This window comes from Carya illinoinensis, chromosome 3 (genome assembly GCF_018687715.1).
Source record: "Carya illinoinensis cultivar Pawnee chromosome 3, C.illinoinensisPawnee_v1, whole genome shotgun sequence".
Taxonomy (NCBI): Eukaryota; Viridiplantae; Streptophyta; class Magnoliopsida; order Fagales; family Juglandaceae; genus Carya; species Carya illinoinensis.
This window is the reverse complement of record NC_056754.1, coordinates 7,396,827-7,421,359: the sequence shown is the minus strand read 5'-3', so window position 1 is coordinate 7,421,359 and position 24,533 is coordinate 7,396,827. Positions and strand designations below refer to the sequence as shown.

Here is a 24,533-nt window from a genome sequence, read left to right as displayed (position 1 = left end):
TTGTTTTTCTACTCTATAAGAGACTGATGATAACAAAAAAGAGAATAGATATATAGTTAAGTATTTTTTATTTTCAGTCATTTTTTAAATTCTTTTAAAAATTTTTAAAAATTAAAAAATATATTAAAAAACACATTTTAAAAAAAATTAAAAATAAATTGGATACAAAATATATATACAAATTTTTGGTAGCAGCTTTATGATCATTTCTCAGCAAAAATTATTAGTTCCTAGTGAATTCAACTTCACTCGTTCGAATTCGAATTTAAAAGTATTAGATCAGGTTTCTATTATAAGAAAAACACAAATAAATAATTAAATAAACAGACACACAAATTAAACATTTTAACATAAATATTAATATTTAGATTTCTAATTTTCCATGATACACGACCATAAATAATAACATAACTTAAAATACACATTTTTTTTATCTTAATTTGATGGGAAATTTGACCTGATTATGAGATAAGGATAGTATAAAAAAAATTAATTAATTGTGGCTAGTTATTCTTTTAAAAATTGTTGTCCATATGACTAATACAAAAGGAGAGGGTGAATTGAGTTATATTTGAAAAAAAAAATTATAAATCAATTATACAATATAAAATATAAACAAAATAAGAAACAGTAATAAATATAAAGAGTAAGGGTAAGAGATAAGCAAACTCAGTATGTTAACGAGGTTCGAACCTACTGCCTACATCCTCGCCTCAAGCTACCCCTTGAGGATCCCCAAATTCACTATTCAACCTCCTTCAGCTGGAGATAGAAACCTATTACACCTTTGAACAACACTGCTACAAAGGATCCGTGTAAAACAACACCATCTACACTTGCAATCACCTTACACGTGGTGATTCAACTATTCTCCATGTAGAATACTTTCTATACACACAAGGGTTATACACACCCTTTTTCTGATACAAGAGCTGATAGTGGGTAGATTATCAGAAAACACTCCTTAATGAGTGAAATAAGAATAATACAGCACAAACTATATCTCTCAAAATGAACAAGGATTAAGGCTCAATGCTTAGAGAAGAGAGAATGAAAGTTTTGAATGAATGTTGTATGCTCTGGATGTTGTAAATGTGAAGCTCTAAAATGATCTATTTATAGGTATATAATACTTCATATTCAAATTAAAAAAGATTCACATGTCAAAGATAACATCATTCACTTTTTCAAAAAATTCAAATAAAAGGTTCTTCTTTTTTCAATTGTCAAAAACAACATCATTCATTTTTCAAAAACTTCAAATCTAATATTTTACTTTTGGCATATGACAAAATGAACACACTTTTCTTTTCAAACAAATCAAACCTAATCTTTTACTTTTTGCATATGACAAAAGTAGCACACTTTACTTTTCAAAAAATTCAAATCTAATCTTTTACTTTTTGCATATGACAAAAGGAACACACTTTACTTTTCAAAAAATTCAAACCTAATCTTTTACTTTTTGTATATGATAAAAGGAGCACATTTTACTTTTCAAATATTTCAAACAAAATCATTTACCTTTTGCATAAGTTAAAAAAAACATAAATCACTTTTGAAATTATTCAAATAAAACATGCACATGTGAAAGATGACAATTAATCATCTTTAATATTTTCGAAGTTCAACCCTTTAATCAAGGCATGCACATGTAAAAGATGACAATCAATAATCTTTCAAATTTTTCAAATTTAATTTTCAAAAATATTCATGCACATGTAGAAAATATATTTTAATGCTTTATAATAAAATATTAATTTTGAACATTAATCATAATTTCGAATTTTGAAGAGATTTACAATATTACTCTATAACTTTAATGTAAACTTGTTCCCTTCTTGCTCATGCTTGTTTTCTTGATGTGCTTGATTCTATTGTGTAGACAATTTGAGCTTAAGACTTCTTTATTCTTTAAATTTATTTATTATCATCAAAATTCATGTGTAGATATATAATTACACAAAACTTAAAATCTTAAATTCAATAAAAATAATTATTTTCTGTTAAAATAAGTCTATTTTAATTGCTAATAATCATTCCCATTACAAAAAAATTAAAAACAAATTCGATACAAAATATGCATACAATTTTTTTTTAGGTAGCTTTATCAATTCTCAACAAAAAATATTGAGTCAGTACAAGTAATTTGATATACCTAATCACGTATGGAATTCCCCACTCGCACTTCATATGCAGCATCGTCACCTGTTTAGATTTTTTCTTTTTTTAATAATTGCTCAGGGAAGTATCTTTACATTGAAAGCTTGAATAAACACTTCACAACGCGGACCATAGCCTTGCAAGAATATGTGATTTTTAACCCTAAATTTTATTTTAAAATTGAGTAATGAACATAATATTATTGATAAAGTTTGAAATTAAAAATTTACATTTAAAATTTTTTTAATAAAATAAATCTTGTCTATAAAATTATAAATATATGTATCACTTTCTCATTTAAAAAAAATGTGACACATCGTTAAAAAAAATTAATAAAAAACTTATATTTATGTATTTAAAAAAAAATTACGAAGACTTACAAATTTTATAACGGTAAATATCATCTTTCACATAATCGACTAATATTTCGAAAGTTTTGAATTATGTTTTATTATTTGTCAGTAATTACGTTATTTTTTCCTAACAATGAGTATTGAAAACTTATCAACTCGACATGTTTTGTTTTGTAATAAATACTGATTAAACAATGAAGGAACGAAGAAACTCCGTTCCCACAAGACTGCCCGAAAACAAAACCGTGAGTGCGGGGGCAATAGGCGTTCAGGCGCAAAGTGTGGGCGAAAAGCAAACACTTTGCCTGGATTTTGTCAGGGGTTTGCATACAACTTACATTGATGGAGGTGGGCTGCATCCTTATCCAAAAGCGCTTATGCCTCGAGTCTTGACAACCTCAACTCCCACGCTCATTGGTTCATGTTTGTTGCACAACCCAATCAAATCCTCATTCAAAGAAGCCCTCTGATAAATGAAGGTGAGATCACGCGCTCAACTCGTTTGGCTGCGATTGGCAATATGGCAATTGAAAGTCCCACTTTCCAGTGTGCCCTTGGCGTGGGGACACAGAAAAGCACTGACTGGATAGTGGATAATGCCGAATCTTTTTTTTGATTTCGTTTGTTAGAAATTATCCAAAATATTATGGCTATATTTATAGTCTTATCTTCCGACCAAACTCTCTTTACGAATTATGTTTATGTTTGGGAGAAAGTCACATTACAGTTTCCTTTTCGTGAATGGATTGTTCTGCTAAGTGCTATCTTCAAGCAACAGAGCAAGCACGAAATGAACATGCCTGAGCAGGGAGCTAAAGATCATCATCATCATCTTGACTCATCTTCTTCGGATCAGCTTGAAACTGGGTCTTTAAATGACTTGTCTTCGCTCCTTCAGCAACTTCCCATCAAGTAAGAGCCCTGCATTAAATCTTTCACGTTAATTGGGTCATAAAACGTTGCATGTTTTCTGTTTTATGTTCTGTCTTGAAGCTGTTTTTCCTGAATCTTATGTCATGTTGGGTTTGTAGGAGGGGGCTTTCAAAGCATTACGAAGGGAAGTCGAGGTCATTTACTTCGCTATCAGACGTGAAATGCATGGAGGATCTTGTCAAGGTCGAGCACCCTTACAACAAGAAGTTGAAGTCTTGCAAAAGCTATGTGAGATTAGGGGAGAGCAAGAGTCACAGATCATCACGCCCTCCTATGGCTTCTTCCTCCAGCCCTAGGCTCAATATTTCGAAGAAGCTATCCAATTCCGAGGGCTCCTGCTCTTTACTCTCTGCGAATAGAAGCGGTAGCTTTCTGAGAAGTGGCTCTCATGCCTCCCCACCTCACGGATCGACCAGTTCAAGTAGTATTTCGAACCAAACCCCGGCTTTGTTAGCCTAGAAGGATTCGTTGAGTACTACGTGCAGTTTCTGTCCCCTTAAGAATTACTCGTGTTTTCTTGTTCATCTAGGAATTAACTTTTGTATTTGCTTTTATGATAATTAATGCAATGTTTTTTTTTTTAATTTCAAAATCTGACCCATTAGTGAATGAACTTCTTTTGATTTATTTGTCTTTTTGGGTCTGACATTCTTGAAAGTGAGGGACGTACTCCCACTGCTAGTTTTCTATAATATTGACCCTGACTTATTTGTAGCAACCATTTTTCATCCCAAATTTAGTGTAGATAAGTAGCCGAGGTTCGCTTCAGGTTGTTAATGCAGCATATCCCCTGCACATGCATTGCATTGATCCACCTTCTGATTATCTTACTTCTTTTGTTTAAAGACAAACAAACAACCCAAATATATGTTTGACAAAACTATGAGAGACATAGCAGAACTCTCTGTTGACAGAGTGCTGGATCTCCCTCTTGCGCATAGCAATAAGATATATAACCGGAAACCGTGGCCCGATTATACCCTTTCCGCTGCTCACACAGTCACACGCCACACCGCACCACGGCTCGGAAGTAGCCCAACGCAGTTCCCAACGGACAATTTTACCTTTTTCTAGTACAGATTATGTGGAACTTTTTTTTTTTTTTTTCCTTTTTTAAGCCTTGGAATTTCAAACTGGAAGGACACAAATCTTCCTTCACAACTGGGCCAGCCCCGCACCTCAAAAGCCCAAGATTCAGCGTAGCCCACTTACCAATATCAACATCGCAGAACGACCAACTCGTATATTAATGACGAATCCTGACCGGGAGGCAAACTCACAGATAAGAGTCATATCCAAACTTTCTCACGCATACGAGTGAGATATAGGTCCGAAATTTCCTCCAATATAACCACTCCTTATCAGATAACTGACTACTCAAATGACAACGGCCTCAAGTCGAGATTGAACCAGAGGACTGAACTGTTACATAATATCTATGGCTTTATCCCATGTTCTATATATATTGAAGGAAACTCCCGTTCGAGGTAATTCGATATAATGCTTATATTCAAGTATTAGCAATTTGACTTGGGCATAGAAAGCTTTTAATACCCTTCAAGCTTTTTCTGGCTCTCGTGGTGCAAGTTCGTGACGGGCATGTCCATAACACAAACTGTTTTTTTTTTTTTTTGTTCTAATTATAATTATAAAATGATAGGAGGAGGCAATCAAAATTAATATACTTATCTGAGCGTGACTACAATACTATCGTCATAATTAACTAAATTTTAAATGGTAATATTAATAGTTTAAAGTTGATTTATATTTAGACTCAAACTCGAGGTCTAGTATATATTAAATCATTTAGGAGTAATCCAAGTACTGACAGCCACAACCTTAGCGGTGGTGGTGGAATTACAATCCCAAAGAAATACATATTTAAATTATTTGAAACTAAAGTTTTTTCAGGATGAATCGAGCCCTTTACAGATTTATACGAAGCATTGCCGATAAGGGTGTTGAGGAGGCAAGGAATCAAGGATGTTATTCTTGAACTTTGAGATTTATAGATTTTGTATTTGATTTAAAGAAAAATACCAATCTACCTGATGAATGCTACCACTTGCTCTTACCACTCGAGCTAGCATGCCACGTCACTTCATTAATTAAATAAAAATAAAACACAGAATTAAACATTTGAAACCCTAAAAGCATTCCACGCGCCCTCGCCTCCCTCCCTACCCTTTAGAAGTAACCGATGAATGAAAATAACAAAATTTGTTGCTCTATTTAGATGCGTGCAGAGATCGATTGTTCTCAAAGTTTATCAGTTCTCTAGATGGTCTTCAAAATCTCAAGTACTTTGTTGAATTATTATGTTGTCATTTATTTTTCTGAGAGCATCTAAATCCTGAAATTGATCGAAGAAGAAGAAATATTTGGCATCAAGGCAAAACGTGCAATAAAGCTCCATATGGGGGAATGAAAATGATAGCTAAATCGAGAAAGCTCACCAACAAAATCGACCCATTAATTTTTGACTTAATAGTTAAAGAAGTGATAATTAGTGAATTGATATTTTTTTTATTTTTTAAAAATATTTAAATATTTATAAAATGATTTAAAAAATTATATATATATATATATAGTTTTTACTACTCATTATCTCTACACATCATAATTTTTTTAATTTTTTAAAAAAACATTATAGTTTTATTATTTTTAAACTAATTAAATTATTATATTCATCATTTATACACTATACATTTAATTAGGGAAAAAAAACTATACACAATATATGAATATGATAAATATAATTTTTCTATAAATATTTGCAGTTGTCCGTACAGATGTTCGGTTGGAACTCTCTCCCTCTATCCGTCCTATCCGTCCTACGCAAGAACTCCCAGACTTGATAGAGTTTTTATTTTTATGTTTTTTCACCTTCTTTTAGAGTGACTGGGTTAGCTTTTAATTTGCTATTTTCTCCATCTAAAACATCTTTCAGAATTCGATTCGATTCGATTGCAGTGACTTCATCCAAACACGGGCAGGGAGGGTGACATTCAACGCTCGATTTTGCGTAGTTTCTTTGTTTTATTTTTTTTATAAATATTACGTGGACGTCCACCGGTTAGCTTCACGGGTAAGAAGTAGTGGCGAGATAAGAAGCACGGCTCTTATTAAAGAAATAAAAATTTTATTTGTTATCTTTACATTATACATCACATATTATATTTAATTTATTTATTTTTTAATATATGATATATAAATAATGAATATAAGAAATTAATTAATTTAAGAAAAATAAAATTATAAAAATTATAAAAAAAATAAATATGATCTGTAATGTGAAGAGATTATGAGTAGCAAAACTTATAAAATAATAAGACTTTGTTATAATCTTAAAAACTATAATTATTTTATAATTTATTTAAAAAGAAGTATGGAAATATTATTTCTAAAATATTATAAAACTTATAATATCCTTTATTTAAATAGAGTTTTAAAGAATAACTTCTAAAGATATTGTACCTCTATTATTATTCTTTAAATTATTGATTTGATAGTTTAAAATACTATTAAAAAAGTTATAATAATTTTAGAATTTAAAATGAAAGAAATTTTAAAATTTAAATATTATAAATTTAATATTATCATTTAATTGATATGGATAATGTGATCTATACATATTCGAAAGTATAATAATATCCTTATATCTTATTTACTAGATTTTACTACCTAGTCGATTGAGTTTATTTTTAATTAAATCATATGATTATATTAGTTAATTGAGTTTATTTTTTTAAAATTAAATAAAAATGTTGTGTTTTGAGATTTTTAATTCAGATTTAAATAATAAAAAGATAAAAAATAATAAAATAGTAATAAAAAAGCCTAAGATTATGATTACCTACTCGAAAATTTTACTCAAGATAAAGGCAAAATTTTATTTAGAAACTTATAGTAAGAAAACTCATTATTTTTTATTTGAAAAAACAAAACTCATTATTCCCCACAAAGAAAGGAAGAAGGGACACTAATGGTGCGGAGCCCACCGGCAGGATCGCTTGTTTGTTTTAAATTAATTATCCGAGTCTCGGCATCTAGACTCAGAGAGCATAAAATTTACGTTTATCTAAATTTAATTTATTTTATTATTATAGTTATTTTAAATTTATATATAAAATATAACAAATAATTTAATTTTTTTAAATTTTAAAATAAAATTAATATCAAAAATTATATTATAATAATTTTTTATTCAATTTTAAACAAAATATCTCAGCTCTATCTCATTTTTAACCGTATAACCAAACGTCGTTACTACGACGGAGAAGCAGAGCCACAAGCATAGGCAATCGCGTGTGCGAGCGAACAAGGGAAGCGAGAGGATCTCTGCTTCTACGACGGAGAGAGAGAGAGAGAGAAGAAAAAAAAAATTGAGGGAGAAGGTGGTACGGTATCGATCTATGCAACTGATACCCAACACCTCGATCCTATGAGCTGTTTTGACAAGCTGCGTTGTTCTTCCAACCTGAGCCGCTTCATTGCGGGCCTTCTCATCTTCATGCTCTATCATTCTTTCCAATTAGTTTCCAATTTCTTTATTCCTATACACCCTTCACACAAATCATCATAATCAGTCACTTTCTCATCATTCATCGTTCATTGCAATTCAAATTCCAATTGTTTTTCGTTTGTTCCTTTATCGCACGTGACAATTACATTTTCTCAATGGAATCCAAGGAATGAGTCTCCCACAATCTACTAGACGGTCAGTATTTTTCCTCTTCTCTTACTTTTTCTAGTGATAATATATATGAAATGTTTAAAGTCTCTGTTCAAAATCCGTTTGGTTCAATAGCCAGCGATATAGCGCACGTAAAACACTCCCTTCCACATTGCATAGTTACAAAAAGAAAATAAAAACTTCCCCGTAACACTGTTCTGATTCTATTGGAGTTAGGAATCTCTCTTAATCACCTACGTCTATTTTGAATGAAAAGAGCAAGAATGAGTCTGATCAGATAATAAAAAAGATTGCGCTCACTTGCTTTATTTTTGTTGTTGCAAACTGGAATGGTTGCGATGATAAAATATAACCTCTTTCTTGAATTCAATGTGATTCTGTCTGACCGACTTCGTGCATTTGCATGCAAATAAATTTATATATGTTATTTTTGTTTAAGGATGTGGATGTCACGATATTTGCAATTGTATTCCTTAACTCATTTGCGCATAAACCTGGATTGGTTTTTCTTTTTATTTAATTTATTCACTTTCATTCACATGGGAATGAGCGAGGGAATGCATAGAGGCTGTTTCTCTTAACTCAAATAATTAAGTCAAGATTTATTGTAATTATAATGGGGGTAAAACTTTTTCAGCTTTTGTTAATTTTATTTGTGTTTGAGAAATTGTCACCCTGCTGACATGCATATGTATGATGACTAGGCTCATTTGCCTCCCATATCCAAAGGCAACATGGTTCAACACCTTTAGTTATAGTGATTGGTGGTGGTATATCTGGGGTTGTTGTAGCACGTATCCTATCTGATGCATCAGTTAAGGTGATCATATCTAATTCCACACACACACACTTTTTCTCTAGGAGCCCTTAGGCAAGACTTTTGTCTTTCCTTTTGGATTTTCATACTATCATCATTTTGTCCAGGTGATCTTGCTTGAATCAAGGGATAGACTTGGTGGTAGTATTCATATTGACTATTCATTTGGTTGTCCAGTAGATATGGGAGCATCATGGTAAGTTCACTTATTATTTTTGTGGATCCCTTTCTATACTGTAGCCGTTGTAAATACAAATGGATTCAGCGGTTGTGCAAAGAACATTAAAAGGTCTTCTGTTCAGAGTGTTTTTTTCCCATGTGGCACACTATCCTTTTTATTCATAAACCAGTATCTACTTTTCCATCAATTCCCTACTTCTGGGTTGGATCCCATTATCATGGCATAGCGAAGAGTCCATTTTTTAATATTCTTTGAATATTAAACTCTATCCACAACTGAACTCAGACAAAAGATTATTATCGTTTTATATTTTTATCATAAGATTTTCCAATTAAAATAATTTTCCACATCCAAAGTTGTGGATGCCATCCCTTGCAATTTGTAACCTGTGTATCTAACAAACCACAGGGTAGGTGCCTTAATAATTATCTCATGAATTTTGTTCAGGCTACATGGTGTTTGCAATGAGAATCCCTTAGCCCCACTGATATGTGGTCTAGGGCTTACATTATACCGTACAAGTGGTGATGACTCCGTGTTGTATGACCATGATTTGGAAAGGTAATATTAACATTTCTATTCTACCACGCATCCAACAATGTATATATATATATATATCCATAAATGGCATACAACACATCTCTCTAATATTGAAAGTGTTGTATGTTATTTCTTGTTGGCAATCATAGTCATTTTACAGCCTAAGATACTTGTTGCGATTCTTGTTTTCTTTAGTGATGCTAGCCTTTTATCTCTATCTACATGTTGTAACGCAAATGTTTTGAGCCCATATAATTATTTGCTTAATTAATTCCTTCGCATAACATTAGAATGCATATGGCTATATGACACTAGAATGCATATAGCGACATTTATCATGGAGCAGTGAATAAACAAACATATAAAATTAAAAGATCAAATCAGGCCAAATAGTTTTTGCTAGTGTCTTCTGTAAGGTAGCAGAACAATACATCCTTACAGTTCAGTTCTTACATCAAGCACATTTCTATCATATAGCCCAGGAAACTGCAACATTTTCTTTATGATGACGTTTCTTTAACATTCAGTCATATCTATTATCTCGAAGATATGTATTTTCTCTTTCAGCTACACACTCTATGATGTGGAGGGCCATCAAGTTCCTCAACAAATGGTCATTGAAGGTGGGGAAACATTTAAGAGAATTCTAAAAGAGGTAGAACAAAGACCATAAACCTCTTTCCCTTTAAAGCATTTGTGTAATGTTTTTGGCTGCAATTTTTTTCTCTTTGTTTACACCTCTAGACAAGGAAAGTAAGAGATGAACATACCAATGACATTTATGTTCTTCAAGCAATTTCAATCGTGTTGGATAGGCTTCCAGAACTAAGGTAAGGAAGCAGGACATATCATTAATACAACTTACATTTATCTGTTAATGCCACTAATGAAACTTTCATTTCCTATTGGACAAGAAGGACTTGCCGATGAAGTGTTGCAATGGTACATATGTAGAATGGAAGCTTGGTTTGCGGCAGATGCTGACATGATATCGTTGAAAAGTTGGGATCGGGAAAGTGCTGTATCTGATCTTTCATGGTGAAATGTTCTTTGCCTACAACCGCTGTCCCTCTATAAGATAGACACTATAGATAGCAGAGCTAATGAGTTGGAATGTTGAACATGATAAGAAACTTCAAATTAGACAACAAGTATTGAACATTCCAAAGGTTGCACATGCTATGAGCATGGAGTATAGATACCCATCCTAAGTATGTCTGCCACCAAATAGGTTGCTTTACAAGTGGCTCTTGAAATTTCCATGCATTGAGATAGAGCAAAGAGTATGAGTTTCAAAAGAAATGTTTGTCACCGTCTTCAGTATTTCCCAACCTGTTATAAATATAGAATCCCTTGTCTCAAGATGCTCATAGATCTACTTGTTAAAAGAAAGATATAGAGCTGAAATACTTCTAGACTCATTAGAAAAGCTTTGAAATAACCTGGAAGGACTATTAAGAAATTGGTGTGTAAAAGCTTGAATTAAGCTAGCAACTTTTCACTAATTTGTAACTCTTATAATGAATCTTCTTAAACTAAAATGCCAGCCAATCAGTTTCTCAAGTTATGCTTAGGGACCTGACTGCCTGCCTTCTAACAATTCTAGATTTTGATGAAATAAGTTGACTTAAGTTGCGCTTGTTGCAAGATTGAACTAGAAGGCTTGAAAAAGTAAGGAAGGACAAGAGAGGGCAGACAAGCTTTTTCCTTTTGGTTGGTGGGATTGAGCCCTTAGCAAATAAATGTATTGAGAATCCATCGTCTTTTTTTTCAATTTAATCAAGAAAATGATTTTTGATATTCTGCATCTATGTCAATTTGAGGCAATTTGTGTTGGGCCATGTGGTAAGTGAAATCTCTAGTTCAATATACTTTACCTTTAAATCATTGCATAATGATCAATGGCATTCCTTGATGTACAGGAGCATGTTCTTTCTTGTGGTTATGGGCTTATGGTGCAAGGTTATGACCCTCTAATAAAGGCTCTTGCGAAAGATATTGATATACGTTTGAATAACCGGTATTGCTTCCATTTTCCAAGATGACTCAAGTGCATTCACATATTTACATGATATGTAGAATATCATACAGTATATCTATATATATGTGTATATATATGTGTGTGTGTGTGTGTATTTAAAATAAAATGAATGAAAGAAAAAAAATAAGGGAAAAACTAAAATCTAAGTTGCTGCAATCAGGATATTGTTAGACCAAAGTAAGAACTTAAAGAGGAATGCTCTTTGGTTCCACAGTTCCACTTCACATTGGAGGCCCTATTTACAGTTTATACAATGGGAGGATGTCCTTTCCCTCTCTTCAAACATTATCCTGGAGGAGTAATCCTAGGTTGTTGGCAAGATGCCAAGAGAGTCTACTAGATAAGCTAACTAGACCCACAACAGGTGCTCACAATCCCTTGATAGATATAGTTTTTGTTGCATGCAAAACATATTAATGAAGTTTTAGCCGGAATTACTAAGCTCATATAAGTTTATACAATGGGAGGATGTCCTTTCCCTCTCTTCAAACATTATCCTGGAGGAGTAATCCTAGGTTGTTGGCAAGATGCCAAGAGAGTCTACTAGATAAGCTAACTAGACCCACAACAGGTGCTCACAATCCCTTGATAGATATAGTTTTTGTTGCATGCAAAACATATTAATGAAGTTTTAGCCGGAATTACTAAGCTCATATAAGTTCCCTTTCCCCCACTTTCTTTCTGCCTTGGGATTAATTCTATTGCTATGTCCACACGCAACCAACATGCCATTTTGAGCCAAGTGATGTTGATTTATTCTTGCTTCACGTGGCTTTCTATGTGAGTAAGAAAAATGTATTGATTTATGATTCTTTATAAATCTTTGTATGTAGGGTTACAAAGATATCCAACGTGTGTAATAAGGCGATGGCCACGATTGAGGTGGAATGAACTTTCTTGCAGATGATATTATCTTAACAGTACCCCTTGGAGTTCTCAAAGCCAAATTAATTGAGTTCGAGCCAAAGTTGCCTGACTGGAAAGTTTCTGCAATTTCAGATCTTGGTGTGGGAAATGAAATTAAGATTGCTCTGCTATTTGATACAGTGTTTTGGCCTAACGTGGAACTTTTGGGCATTGTTGCGCCCAGCTCTTATGCTTGTGGTTATTTTCTCAATCTTAACAAGGCAACAGGCCACCCAGTCCTCATCTACATGGTTGCTGGAAGGTTTGTATATGACCTTGAAAAGCTGTCTGATGAGTCTGCTGCAAATTTTGTGATGTCACAACTTAAGAAAATGTTTCCTAATGCAACTAAGCTAGTAAGTACCTTATTTTCATGTACTTGCTTTGCTTTCAGCCAATTTTGTGTTACTCTACCCATTACCGTCCCATTGAAATATAATGTTTGGCAACAATGTTATATTGGAAGGCTGAGAAGTTACAAGTTACAATGGTTGTCTAACCTGTTTACAAACAACACAGCATTTTAGCTATCAGCATATGAACAAAAAGCTACATATTTTTTTGTCAAGCAACAAAGAGTTGATGATCAATACCAATGTCCTCATGCTACTGTTTGATCGGCCCTACTCGACAGATTCAGTATCTTGTATCTCGTTGGGGAATAAACATGAACTCTATTGGTTGTTATTCATACGACTTGGTGGGAAAGCCTGAAGATGTATACCAAAGGCTTCGAGCACCCTTGGGTAATCTTTTCTTTGCAGGGGAAGCAGTTAGTGTCGAAAACTAGGGATCTGTACATGGAGCTTACTCAGCTGGAGTTGTTGTTGTTGAAAACTGTCGAAGGTATCTCTTAAACAAACTTAGTAACATGGAAAAGCTCCAATTAATCTCTATTAGGAATGAAATTCTCAAAGATGCAATTCCCCTCCAGATCTCAAGGATGTGAAGAATCTGCACTCTGCAGATGAAAGAAATTAAAAAAATAAATTAAAAATTGTATTCTTTAAAGCTCTACAAGAAACATGGCTCTTTTGTGGCAGCAAAGATTGCTGCCATAAGAGGAGAGGAAGGTCATGTGTTGGTACATTTGTGTTCATTTCTTATATTCTCTGCTTTATTAAGCTTCCGCTGGGAGTGCGTTGACGTTCTCATGAACACGTTTGGGAATTGAGTAATCAATCCAAAGATTCCAAATCCCTATTTTTTTTTTTTTAAAAAAAAAAGATATGATCACGTAGATATATTTTGCTACTCATCATCTCCATATACTATAAATCACATTTTTTTTTTTGGTTTTATTATTCTTAAATTAATTGAATTTTTTCACTCATCATCCATACACAATACGTTTAATAAGAAAAGGAAATAAAAAAATTATGTACAGTGTGTGGTGTACGGAAATAATGAATGTACTTTTTCTTATATTAAATATCTTACTTCGAATCTAAATAATATTTTTCTTATCAAACTAATTAAATTTAAAAAACAAGAAAAGTACCCGAGTTTTGACATCATACACTTCCACAAATCAACAACCTAAACCAATCCGAACATATTCATTATTCAGTTCCAGCATTTTAGCATTTGATCGATTCATTTCCTCCCCACCAAAACCACCACCCCCCAAAATTTTCTTATGGCCGTCCAAGTCCAATATTTTACCCTTAAATGGGGAAACAAATTGATTAATAACAGCACGTTGGAAAACGAGAAACTATGCTTAGGTAAAAGTTGTATAGACTTCCTATGCTGGGTTGAAGAGAAACAATTTCCACCGGATAATTCATTTATGTGTAATCAATGGAAACGAATGAAATCATGACATGTATGCATGTCTTAAAAGTTCAAATAAAGTGTAAAGTAGATGAACATAACTCTTCGTTTATGTCCAATGCCTCCCCCTACTCTCTCTCTCTCTCTCTCTCTCTCTCTCTCTCTCTCTCTCTCTCTTCGAAAATCCCTCTGGTGACCGAAGAATACTCTTTCTCTCTTACTAGAAGCAGCATCACACATTAAGATCACACATCAAGATTTTTTTGAAGCCATATTTTCGTATTATTTTTCACTGGTGAATATTATTTTTTCATCATTTTTTATTCATTATTTGTTTAACTATGTTTATTTAGATTTTTTGAATTTTTGAATTAGGATTTTCTTAGCCCATGAAATTCCTACTAACAAGCTTCTATTTTTTTTTTTTTTTAAATTCCTATTTGGATTTGTTGAGCCCATGAAATTTCTATTCAGATTTTTTGAGGTTCTGATTTGATTTTTGGGTTCAAAGCGGGATGAAGTGAGTTTGGCTTTCTGGATTCAAAGCAGGACGATGTGGGTTCGAAATATCTGGATATGGGTTCGAAACAAGACGACGTGGGTTTGGTGTTCAGCTTTCTAGGTTTGAAGCAGGAGGATGTGGTTTCTGGGTTGGCCTCTCAGTTGGTTCGAAGTAGGATGTTCCTCTTTCTGAGTTCGGCTTTCTGGGTTCTCGCATGGAGATTTCTTAGGTACGGTTGGGTTCCCAATAGAGAGAGGAAGCAGAGAGACACAGTGAAGAAACTCGTGATGTGTAAGAGACAGACAGTGCCTGATGCCACTTTATTCATTTAGTTGGTGTATTCCATACGTGTAATGTTTTCACTCGTTTCCGTTGATTACACATAAACGGAGTATTCGATGGGAAGATTTTCTCTGAATTGAATTGGAAATCATTGTAAAAGGTTCACTGAACAAATTTAATAGAATAATGTATTTAAAAATAATAATTGTAGTTGTGACTAAGATAATTATTTAAAAAATAATAATAATTATAAAATTTATTAAGTCTTGTTTGATACAATTTAGATGAAATGAAATATTTTATTAAAAATAAAATAAAATATTATTATAATATAATTTTTTAATATTAATTTTATTTTAAAATTTAAAAAATTTTAATGACTTATTATATTTTATATAAAATTTAAAAATATTATAATAATAAAATAAGATAAGATGGATAAAATAATTTAAATTTAAATAAATAAATGCGTCTTAATCTTTTTATAATATACCTATTTTTTTTAAAACGATTACCAGTAACTTGTGCATTACAGCTGTACCTAGGATTATTCAGAATTGTTAGATAAACAAAACTCGGTAGAAGTTGAGCGTTTCAGCTCGTCAAAAGTGAGGAGATAGCAAGCGTACCGTACAAAACCTGGTGGCGAAAAGCATTACGGACAAAGATCGACGCTTCGCCTAATCTTTCTTTGAAGAGACAGACAGTAGGATCGATACACACGATTTCGGTCTCTGCAATTATACTCCATGGCCAGGATCGGACACAACAATCTCAATGCGAAGCTGGTCGGTCCGATTTTCATTTCCTCTTTGTGGTTCTAATTCTTCATTTGCTCGATTTGTTTGTCTTAAAGAAAAGTTTAATGGTGATTGTGATCTCATAATCAGGTTCTTCTTGGAGACATGGGCGCTGGGAAATCCAGCCTCGTCTTGCGCTTTGTTAAGGGCCAATTCCACGAGTTCCAGGTTTTTATTATTCTTCTTCTTTCCCTTTTAATTGTCTCTCTTTTTTTTTTTTTTTTCCCCGTTCCGATTCATTTTGGTAGTTAAGGGTCTGTTTGTTTCGTTTCAAGATATGTTCTGTAGGAGAATAAACACAGTTTGTGAAAATTTAATGGAAGCGGCAACTTGACTTTAACTAAACAAACAGGATATTAGCCTCGGTTATTTCGATGTCAATCTAAAGAAGAAGAAGAAGAAGAATAGCATCATGATTTTAACTAAACAAACTGGATATTAGTCTCGGTTGTTTCCATATAAATCTAAAAAAGAAATTAAAAAAAAAAAAGAAGAAGAAAAAGAAAACCGTAGAGTGGGTGATGGGAAAAATTACTGTAGATTACTGTAGAGCGGCGATTGCCGCTTATATATTAAGTATAGATATATATGTTAAGGCGTGTTTTGTAACTACCAAATCCGAACACTGTTAAGCATTTGCAAAAGAACAAAAAGTGGGTGGTCGGGTGTGTCCATGACACTTCCGATGCCAAAGTCAAAAAATAATCTTCAAGGAAAAAAAGAGAAAAAGAGCTAAGAGTTCGGTGGCAATGATTAACCTTTTTCCCTTAGCAGCTCTCTCTTATTTATACCCCCATTTTTGGAGAGGTCTTTGACTTCCCTGCCTCCATAATGATCACTCTGTGTTCTGGATGGCTTGGCGTCGTATTTAATGCAGCTGTTCCTGTTAGGGACATGACCTCGACCTTTGGTGAGGGCCATTCGATGTCCCATTCAATGAGGTTGATCCTGTTAGGGACAAGTTGCCGATCGGCCTTTTCCTCATTAATGCGGCGTGCCTGAGAGTATATTGCTTGTCCCTCCATTTCTGGGCTGGCCTGGGTCTCTTTCCTCTCCTTTACTGACTTGTCAAACCACGGGCCTCTAGTTTTTGCGAAGTGGGCTGGGCCGGGCTCGGCTGGGTACAAAAACTCCCCTCCAATATATATATATATATGACTTTTGCTACACATAAGCCAGTGGGTTAACAAACCACTTATAGTGGGATCCATTATAACTTTAAAAAAATAAAACACCAATAATTTTTTTAGTATAGTTGAAAAGCTTCCACATCAACAGTGTGCTGGATGTGTAAAAAATAAGGATTATAAACAGACTCTCTCTCTCTCTCTCTCTCTCTCTCTCTCTCTCTCTCTCTCTCTCTCTATATATATATATATATATATATATGCTACACAATAGTTCTCATCATAATTGGCATGTCATGTTGCACTCTTCAAAGTCGTACTAGTTTTTGGTCTCGCTTTCCGGAGTTGTCATCCACGCATGCCTAATCCAGGTTTAACACCTTGATTTTCAGGCTTAGATACCGTTGTCGAAAAAATATGTTCAATCGTAGAAAATCTCATCTTGGCCTTGCCAAGAGGAAGATATTTATTAACTTTAAGAATTCTCCCATTTTATACAAAAACAAGAATTCTCAATGTCTCATCTTGCTTCATATCCCTGTGTTATGGCGGTTGCTGTATGAGATGGCCAACCTGATGCTTGATATCCAACAAAGGGATATCAATATGTGTGCCGCATTAACATCAATATTTCTTGATGTACCATTATGTGCCACATTTACATATGTATGAGATAATGCTAATTTATGACTCGTAGATATACAGAAATTAATGCGGCTTCTCATATACTCTTATGCTTGTTGTAGCTGCTGTCTTACTCGGATGCTCAGTTGCTTTTTAAACTCTTAAGAACTACTTTGATCAAATATGGAACCCTTGAGAGCCACTATTGATAAAGAATGACACAAAGAGAACACATAAGAACCTTTTTTTTAACGTTTTCAATGTCAACTTAGAGAACATTACAGGCAGTTATTAATCTGACAAAAAGTAACGAAATTAAGTCCCAAGAACTGCCCATTCAGTTGTAGCCCATGTGGCTGCCCACAGTTTGAATCCAAGATGACTAGCTTTCCAACTGTATGAATTGATATTAACTAGAACTTATATATAAAAAAAAAATTGTACACAAGTTTGACATGCAATATTTTAGGATGAAGCAATGAGGGGAGTGATTTTCAGTCTTTTTCTTTTTGGGTTAATGATGCTGGTGATAGGAATCAACCATAGGAGCTGCATTCTTCTCACAAACACTGGCAGTGAATGATGCAACACTAAAGTTTGAGATATGGGACACAGCAGGACAAGAGAGGTACCACAGCTTGGCTCCCATGTATTACAGAGGTGCTGCTGCTGCCATCATCGTCTATGATATCACTAGCACTGTATGATTTCTTTCCCCATTGATTTACAAGCATACATATGTCAGAACTGTGCATGTGCAAATTGAAAGCAAGGTGTTCTGACGAGTTTTGCTAAGGATTTGGTTGACTATGATCAAAGCTCAAATGCTTTTTCTTTCTGTGATTTTCTAGATAAGCAAATGAAAGTTTCGATAACATTATGGGCTAGGTGTTCTCTCTTGTATACACTCAGTGTACTTGGTTATGCCTATTGATATTAATATATTTTTACTGATAAAAAAATACAAAGTTTCAGTAATATACAGTAGGTTATGCTTTATTATTTCAATTTATTTTTTTCATTTTTTTCAACAATTTGTGTGCATCAAATGCATTTTAATGAGATTCAACTTATAAGCTTTTGAAAGAAAGATTTTGAAGATTGCATCTGGTTTTGTGGGATTTGGCTTTGTTTAATATTCCTTTCTTTGTACTCAGACTTTGTTGATTCAATACTTCTTTCTTCTGTTTTCTAGGAATCATTTTCACGTGCCAAGAAATGGGTGCAAGAGCTTCAGAAGCAAGGTGCTCACTAGTTAAGGTTGAATTTGCATATTTACTTCAAACTAAGGTTGAAATTCATATATTGAGAAGAAATGAATTAATAAGTTGAATAAAAGGAACAAGGGCATGTGTTTTCTCTCCCTGTATATTCATTTATTTTTGTTTTGTTATGTCTGGACTTGTCTTCATCATATTGCATCATGCTATGAACATTCTAATAAAGTTCACAAAGTGATGTGGCTTGTTGTAACACGTTAGATCTACTTTTTATTAAAAATAACTTTATAATGTAATGTACCATAGCAAGTCATCTATTTGTGAGCTTTCTTTTGTGAGATTTGTTTGTGAACCTAGCACTTTTTTTTCTTTTTATTTTTCTTTTGATGAGTAAGCAGGATGTATTAATAAAAGAATTGGCAAAGCCATGTGTTGTAAAAAGAATGCCCTAAACTACGTAGAGACAATAGATACAAGGAAATCATGAATATCTTGACCATTAAAATTAACAGCAATGGCCCAAGTACAAAGAGTTCTAAAATAGAAAACTTGAAGCTCCCTCAGTTTAGTCTACTAAGAACCTGGTTCCATAACCCTCGAGCAACTTCACAATGTAATAGAAGATGGTCCACAGATTCACCCCTATTCCTACACATGCAACACCAATCTGCGATGATCACATTTCGTTTCCTCAAATTATCTTGTGAGGATCTTACCCAAGGAGGCGGTCCACACAAAAAATGCTGCTTTGAGAGGCGCCTTATGTCTCCAAAGTCTTTTTCAAGGAAAATGAATAGGGAGCTCATGTGAAAGAGACTTGTAGTACGATCGAACCGAGAACACACTTTTACCTGTAGGTATCCACCACAATAAATCAGTAAGATGGTTACTCAGTTTGAGAGAGTATAAAAGACTAAAAAGGCCGCAAAGCTGTCCATTTCTCAATCATTTGCCGCCTAGCTAAAGTTGATGTTCCACTAGATTTGTTCCCATGCTATCAACATGACTTCTGCCATTGAAACATCTTTGGCATTTGCAACCCAAGAGTGCAGGAAAAAGATCCTTTAGAGCACCATTACCACACTAAGAATCATACCAGAATTTTAATCCTGGCCCCATTCCCTAGGCATAATCTTGAGTGGTGAGATTTCTTATATGTTTCTAAAGCCCCACTCCATATACCCATCTTACTTCGTTAGAACACCATCCCCCCCCCCCCCCCCCCCCAACATAAGTCACCATATTTGCTCTCAATCACCAACTTCCATAGGGCTTCTGGTTCCTTATTGTATCTCCACAACCATTTTCCAAGTAACGCCCGATAAACCTAGCACTTCTCTTATGACAATAGCCTAACCTCTCTGACTTAGTAATTTATGATGGGAATTATACATGTTATGTGGTAGTGAATGAGCTATAAGTATTTATATTCTTTTCAATAAGATTAATCTCTACTCCACCCTGTATGACATATCTATATATATATAGTTTTTATTGTAAAGAAGTAACCTTTATGGTTGGATACCTTGGAGCAACTTCGGAATTTATTTGTGCATTCTATGCTGTTTTGGTTTTCTGCTTTAGTGAATAACAGATCTTCCATTCATGCTTTTCTGATGTTGCTTTCGATTTCCTAGAATGTACTTAGGTGTTTTCTTTTATATACTTCTTGTGTACATAGGCTTCGCCTATACATTCGTTTCTAATAAAACTTCTTCTTACTTATAAAAAAAAAAAAAAGGTTGGATACCTATAGAATGCTTCATTGAAGCCTGATGAATTCTAACACCCCTTTTTTCTTAAAAAGGAAAGAATAAAAGTGGAAATAATAACTCTCAACATTTTAGTAAACAAATGTGAATTACAGAGGACAAGCTTTATGATAAGATGGAGGCTATACACCACATACCAGACTACTTTTTACCTATCAAAAGAAAAAAAAAATTAGTTCCAATTCCTAAAATATTGGATTATTCTCCTATGCTCCTTAATTTAAAGGTTCTTTCTTTGATCCTTGAAATTGTTCATTTTGAGCAATGTGATTTTTTGATCCATAAGTTTGAAAAAACCATAAGGAAATTGATGACCTGGAAATTAACAATTTTAAAGGAAAATTTTTAATTTTTTACAATCCAGTAACTAAATAGAATCTGATCCTATATTTTTAAGGACCAAATGATTTTCTGTCCCGTAACTACCAAAGAAAAGTCCAAACCACATCTAGGCTTGTACTCCATATTGACTTGTCAATGTTATAATTGGAGTCCTTGGAATCATTATATAGGGCAATGTGGGATCCCATTTACCTCCCTTCTATACTTAATCCGGAGTATTACATTCACCCCCTTAAATTCCTGATGTCCTAATGATTTGGTATGTTTTTTGAGTCTTCTTATTAACGATTAAATGATTGGATTACAGAATTTTGAATCTTTGTGTTATGATATGAATGATTTATAGCATTCTTTTACTAATGGAAAAGGGTGTTACATATCCTCTTGTACTTCTAGAAAGGAGCATTCATATATGATACATGTTCTTATAGTTCAACAATTGATGGCTAAGAACGTGAGAATTTTGGAGCTGCTTTAGGAGACCTAACATATCACATGCAGTTATGTTCAACTCAAGTTTGTAGGTTGTGTTTCGGCGCAATAGTAGTATCTATATTGCCTCTGCCTATCAAGTTTTCATTGGTTTCTCAAAATATTAAAACGTGCAAAACACAGACCTAAAACATTATCAAACCCAACTAACTATCTGCTGGGAGCAAGATGGCAATATCCAGATACTCTCAACTTCAAAACTATTCTAGAATGAAAATCTGACAGCAATATTTCAATTCCTCAAGCTTCATTTCATTTCAGAATCTTGTCAAATAACTTCATATGCTTTTGAATCAGCCTTCTCTCTTCTCTCGTAGTATTTCCCCCCTACTCTATGACACTATTTGTATTATTATTTCCTTTGATAAGTTTGAAAGGCATGAAAATGGTTCAGTTTTTCTTACTTACCTGTTGTGATCATGCGCTCATTTTGGACTTTCTACAGGAAATCCTAACATGGTTAAGGCTCTTGCTGGGAATAAAGCTGACTTGGAAGATAAGAGGAAAGTGACTGCTGAAGTAAGTATTCATTCTGTTTTACAATTTTCACTGTGATTCTATATTTTGTCTTGCGTGGTGGATCACTTTTGTCACTCCTTATTTTTTGGTCTTTTCTTTTTTGATTGTTGTTCAACTCGAGAGTTTCCAATGACAACTTAGCGCATCTCCTTTATAACAAAGGCTAATTTCACTTCTTTTATCTTGTTCAATTTCCTTATTTGAACTTAAATTATCAACTCATAGTTTTTTTTTTTTTTATAAGATAAGCTATTAGCGTTTTTACTTCTAACCAATCTTATTAGTTTGTAGCTTCTCATGGATTCCATTAATGGCACAACTGTGAGCTTTTGTGATGTTAGAACTTATATTTAGCAGCTAATGAGTAATATTTTAAGGTTGTTGGGACTTGTTTACGGGAAATTAGCTGATATGATGCAGATCCCTAACAAATTAGTTTTGGTTGTTTTCAGGTTGGGAAATTAATGTTTAGGGCTGGAATAATGTGAATAGGGTCGAACACAAAATACTGCAAGTAAAGAGAAAAAGAAATAGAGATACAAAACAAAAAAGGCATAATTGTAGGGATCTTGAGCACCCACCTATGAGAAAGATACATCAGAAATCAAACAGGTAGCTGGCTTTTCCATATTTTTGGTTAATTGCTTAAAAATACAACTACTTAACATGTGGACCAAGTTTTTCATAATTCAATTCAACCGAATATATGGCTAAAGTAGATCCCAAGGGGCCCACTACTGACCAGAACTTAAGAAATGAAGCTTAGAAACTGAAAAAAAAAAAAAAAAAAAAAAAAAGTTGGGACAAAGAGCTTACATATTCACACAGAGAGAGAGAGAGATCCTTAACCAGGTGGTTGACTCCACAAATAATTTAGTACAAACCAAAGTAGCCCGAGTTAAAACCATTTAAATTATTAAAAAAAAAAAAAAACTAATGGTTACATTTCTTCTCCTCAAGCAAGTTCTCTTTCGGTATTTTACCAAATAACCCTTTATCTGCCTTCCCGCTTCTCAGATCTCCACACCATATATCTGCATCATTTTGGGTAGTCTTGTGTAAGATTTCAGCATCTGGGAGTCAAACTTTTGGTTAGTTATTCTGAGAGTGAAATTAAACAGTAGTTCCCTTTTCTCTTCAGGTTTTACTGTATTTCTCATTGTTTTTAAGTGAGTGGAGCATTTATTTATTTTTCAACCTCATTCTTGATCCAAGGTTATGCTGTTATTTGATCTTGTTTCATCAGAGTATAAAGGTTTTTTTTTTTTTTTTTTTCATTTTTTTCCTCTCTTTTTTTATTTTGCTCTTCTTTATCATTTATTTAAACTCACTATTAAAAAACTTTAAAACCTGTATTTGAAATTATGTTTATTGTGCTTCAATTGTAATTGATGTTGCAGGAGGCACGTGTATATGCTGAGGAAAATGGGCTCTTTTTCATGGAGACCTCTGCCAAAAATGCCATCAATGTAAATGATATATTTTACGAAATAGGTATTGTACTTTCATTTCTTGGCATAATTTTTGTACTTTCTGATTTGTTTTGTGAATTTTATTTTTTTTAGGTTTTAATTAAATGGTAGTGTTAACACAATGAGAGTAGTCTTTCCTACTACAGAATGAATCTCTGATATCCCAACTTAAATATCACTCTCTGTATTAGCAATAGAAGTATTAGATTTGTGCCATACTGAAATAAAATTACTTTACAAGTGCGTTTTTTTTAAATGAAGCTCACTTAGGGGAGATTTTCTTTTCTTCTGCTGTTGAGGATGGCTAAACAGGTGTTCTGTTATATCCATCGGTGCCTGCTATATTTATATTTTTGTTTTATTTTTTCCTTTTTCTTTTTTTGATAAGTAAGAAGTATTTTGGTTTTCTTAAAGTCACGGAATGGGAGTTTCAGTGTCCATGGGTAATCATGGTGGTATAAACTTCTAAGATAAAAGTAGTGCACGCCTGCAAGTTCCCATCTTGGTAGCATTATAACTATTTCTTTCCATTTTTTTATGATGGTGACACGTGTCCTGAAATTCTTCCATATACAGCTAAAAGGTTACCTAGAGCACAGCCTGCTCAGAATCCGGCAGGGATGGTTCTTGTGGATAGGCCCACAGAAGGATCTCAAGCGGCATCTTGCTGTTCATAATGTATTTTCAAACATAAGTTATAGGTCTATTCTTTTCTCTGCTCTCTGGTTTGCTTGATGTGCATGTACTCCAATGGCACTGTGTTTTGGAAGAGAAACAAATATGTGGGTCTGATGATGGGTTTATAGAACTACCATTGAAGCGATATGATATATGATCTGAGGTCTCCAACATTGTTGAACATGTCTCGTCTACTACTATTATCTGTTAGGACTTAGGATGCCCCATGTTAAGCACGCTATTTTCATATTCATGCAAGAATTTCTTTGGTAAATTGTACCAAGTTATCAACCTATG

General features: G+C 33.6%; 2 protein-coding genes and 1 pseudogene across 3 annotated transcripts; all 3 read left to right on the top strand.

Moving 5' to 3' along the window:
• The first annotated feature begins 3,147 nt into the window (after positions 1-3,147).
• LOC122303439 lies at positions 3,148-4,031 on the top strand. Its single transcript, XM_043115220.1, has 2 exons — positions 3,148-3,428; positions 3,548-4,031. Exons 1-2 carry the CDS (start codon positions 3,163-3,165, stop codon positions 3,906-3,908), a joined length of 627 nt encoding a protein of 208 aa, XP_042971154.1. The 5' UTR covers positions 3,148-3,162; the 3' UTR covers positions 3,909-4,031.
• Positions 4,032-4,331: 300 nt separating this feature from the next.
• Positions 4,332-13,763, top strand: LOC122302911 (annotated as a pseudogene).
• Positions 13,764-15,735: 1,972 nt separating this feature from the next.
• Positions 15,736-24,419, top strand: LOC122302973 (ras-related protein Rab5). 2 transcript variants are annotated; one of them, XR_006240570.1, is made up of 7 exons: positions 15,736-15,978; positions 16,081-16,158; positions 18,275-18,442; positions 18,937-18,985; positions 22,013-22,086; positions 22,539-22,698; positions 23,487-23,530. XR_006240570.1 is itself a non-coding variant. In XM_043114467.1 (7 exons), exons 1-7 carry the CDS (start codon positions 15,940-15,942, stop codon positions 24,233-24,235), a joined length of 603 nt encoding a protein of 200 aa, XP_042970401.1. In that variant the 5' UTR covers positions 15,739-15,939; the 3' UTR covers positions 24,236-24,419. The 2 variants fall into 2 exon arrangements, 1 of the variants encoding a protein (XP_042970401.1); XM_043114467.1 differs by lacking the exon at positions 22,539-22,698 and adding an exon at positions 24,135-24,419 and having other exon boundaries at positions 15,739-15,978; positions 23,487-23,580.
• Positions 24,420-24,533: the final 114 nt, after the last annotated feature.

What these genes read in the sequence shown, in the direction of transcription:
- LOC122303439 (XM_043115220.1), top strand. Translation starts at nt 3,163, where the DNA reads ATGGCTATATTTATAGTCTTATCTTCCGACCAAACTCTCTTTACGAAT. An exon ending in CTTCAGCAACTTCCCATCAA is followed by an intron (nt 3,429 to 3,547) that starts GTAAGAGCCCTG and finishes TTGGGTTTGTAG; the next exon opens with GAGGGGGCTTTCAAAGCATT.
- LOC122302973 (XM_043114467.1), top strand. Translation starts at nt 15,940, where the DNA reads ATGGCCAGGATCGGACACAACAATCTCAATGCGAAGCTG. An exon ending in AGAGGAAAGTGACTGCTGAA is followed by an intron (nt 22,087 to 23,486) that starts GTAAGTATTCAT and finishes TTGATGTTGCAG; the next exon opens with GAGGCACGTGTATATGCTGA. An exon ending in TGATATATTTTACGAAATAG is followed by an intron (nt 23,581 to 24,134) that starts GTATTGTACTTT and finishes TTCCATATACAG; the next exon opens with CTAAAAGGTTACCTAGAGCA.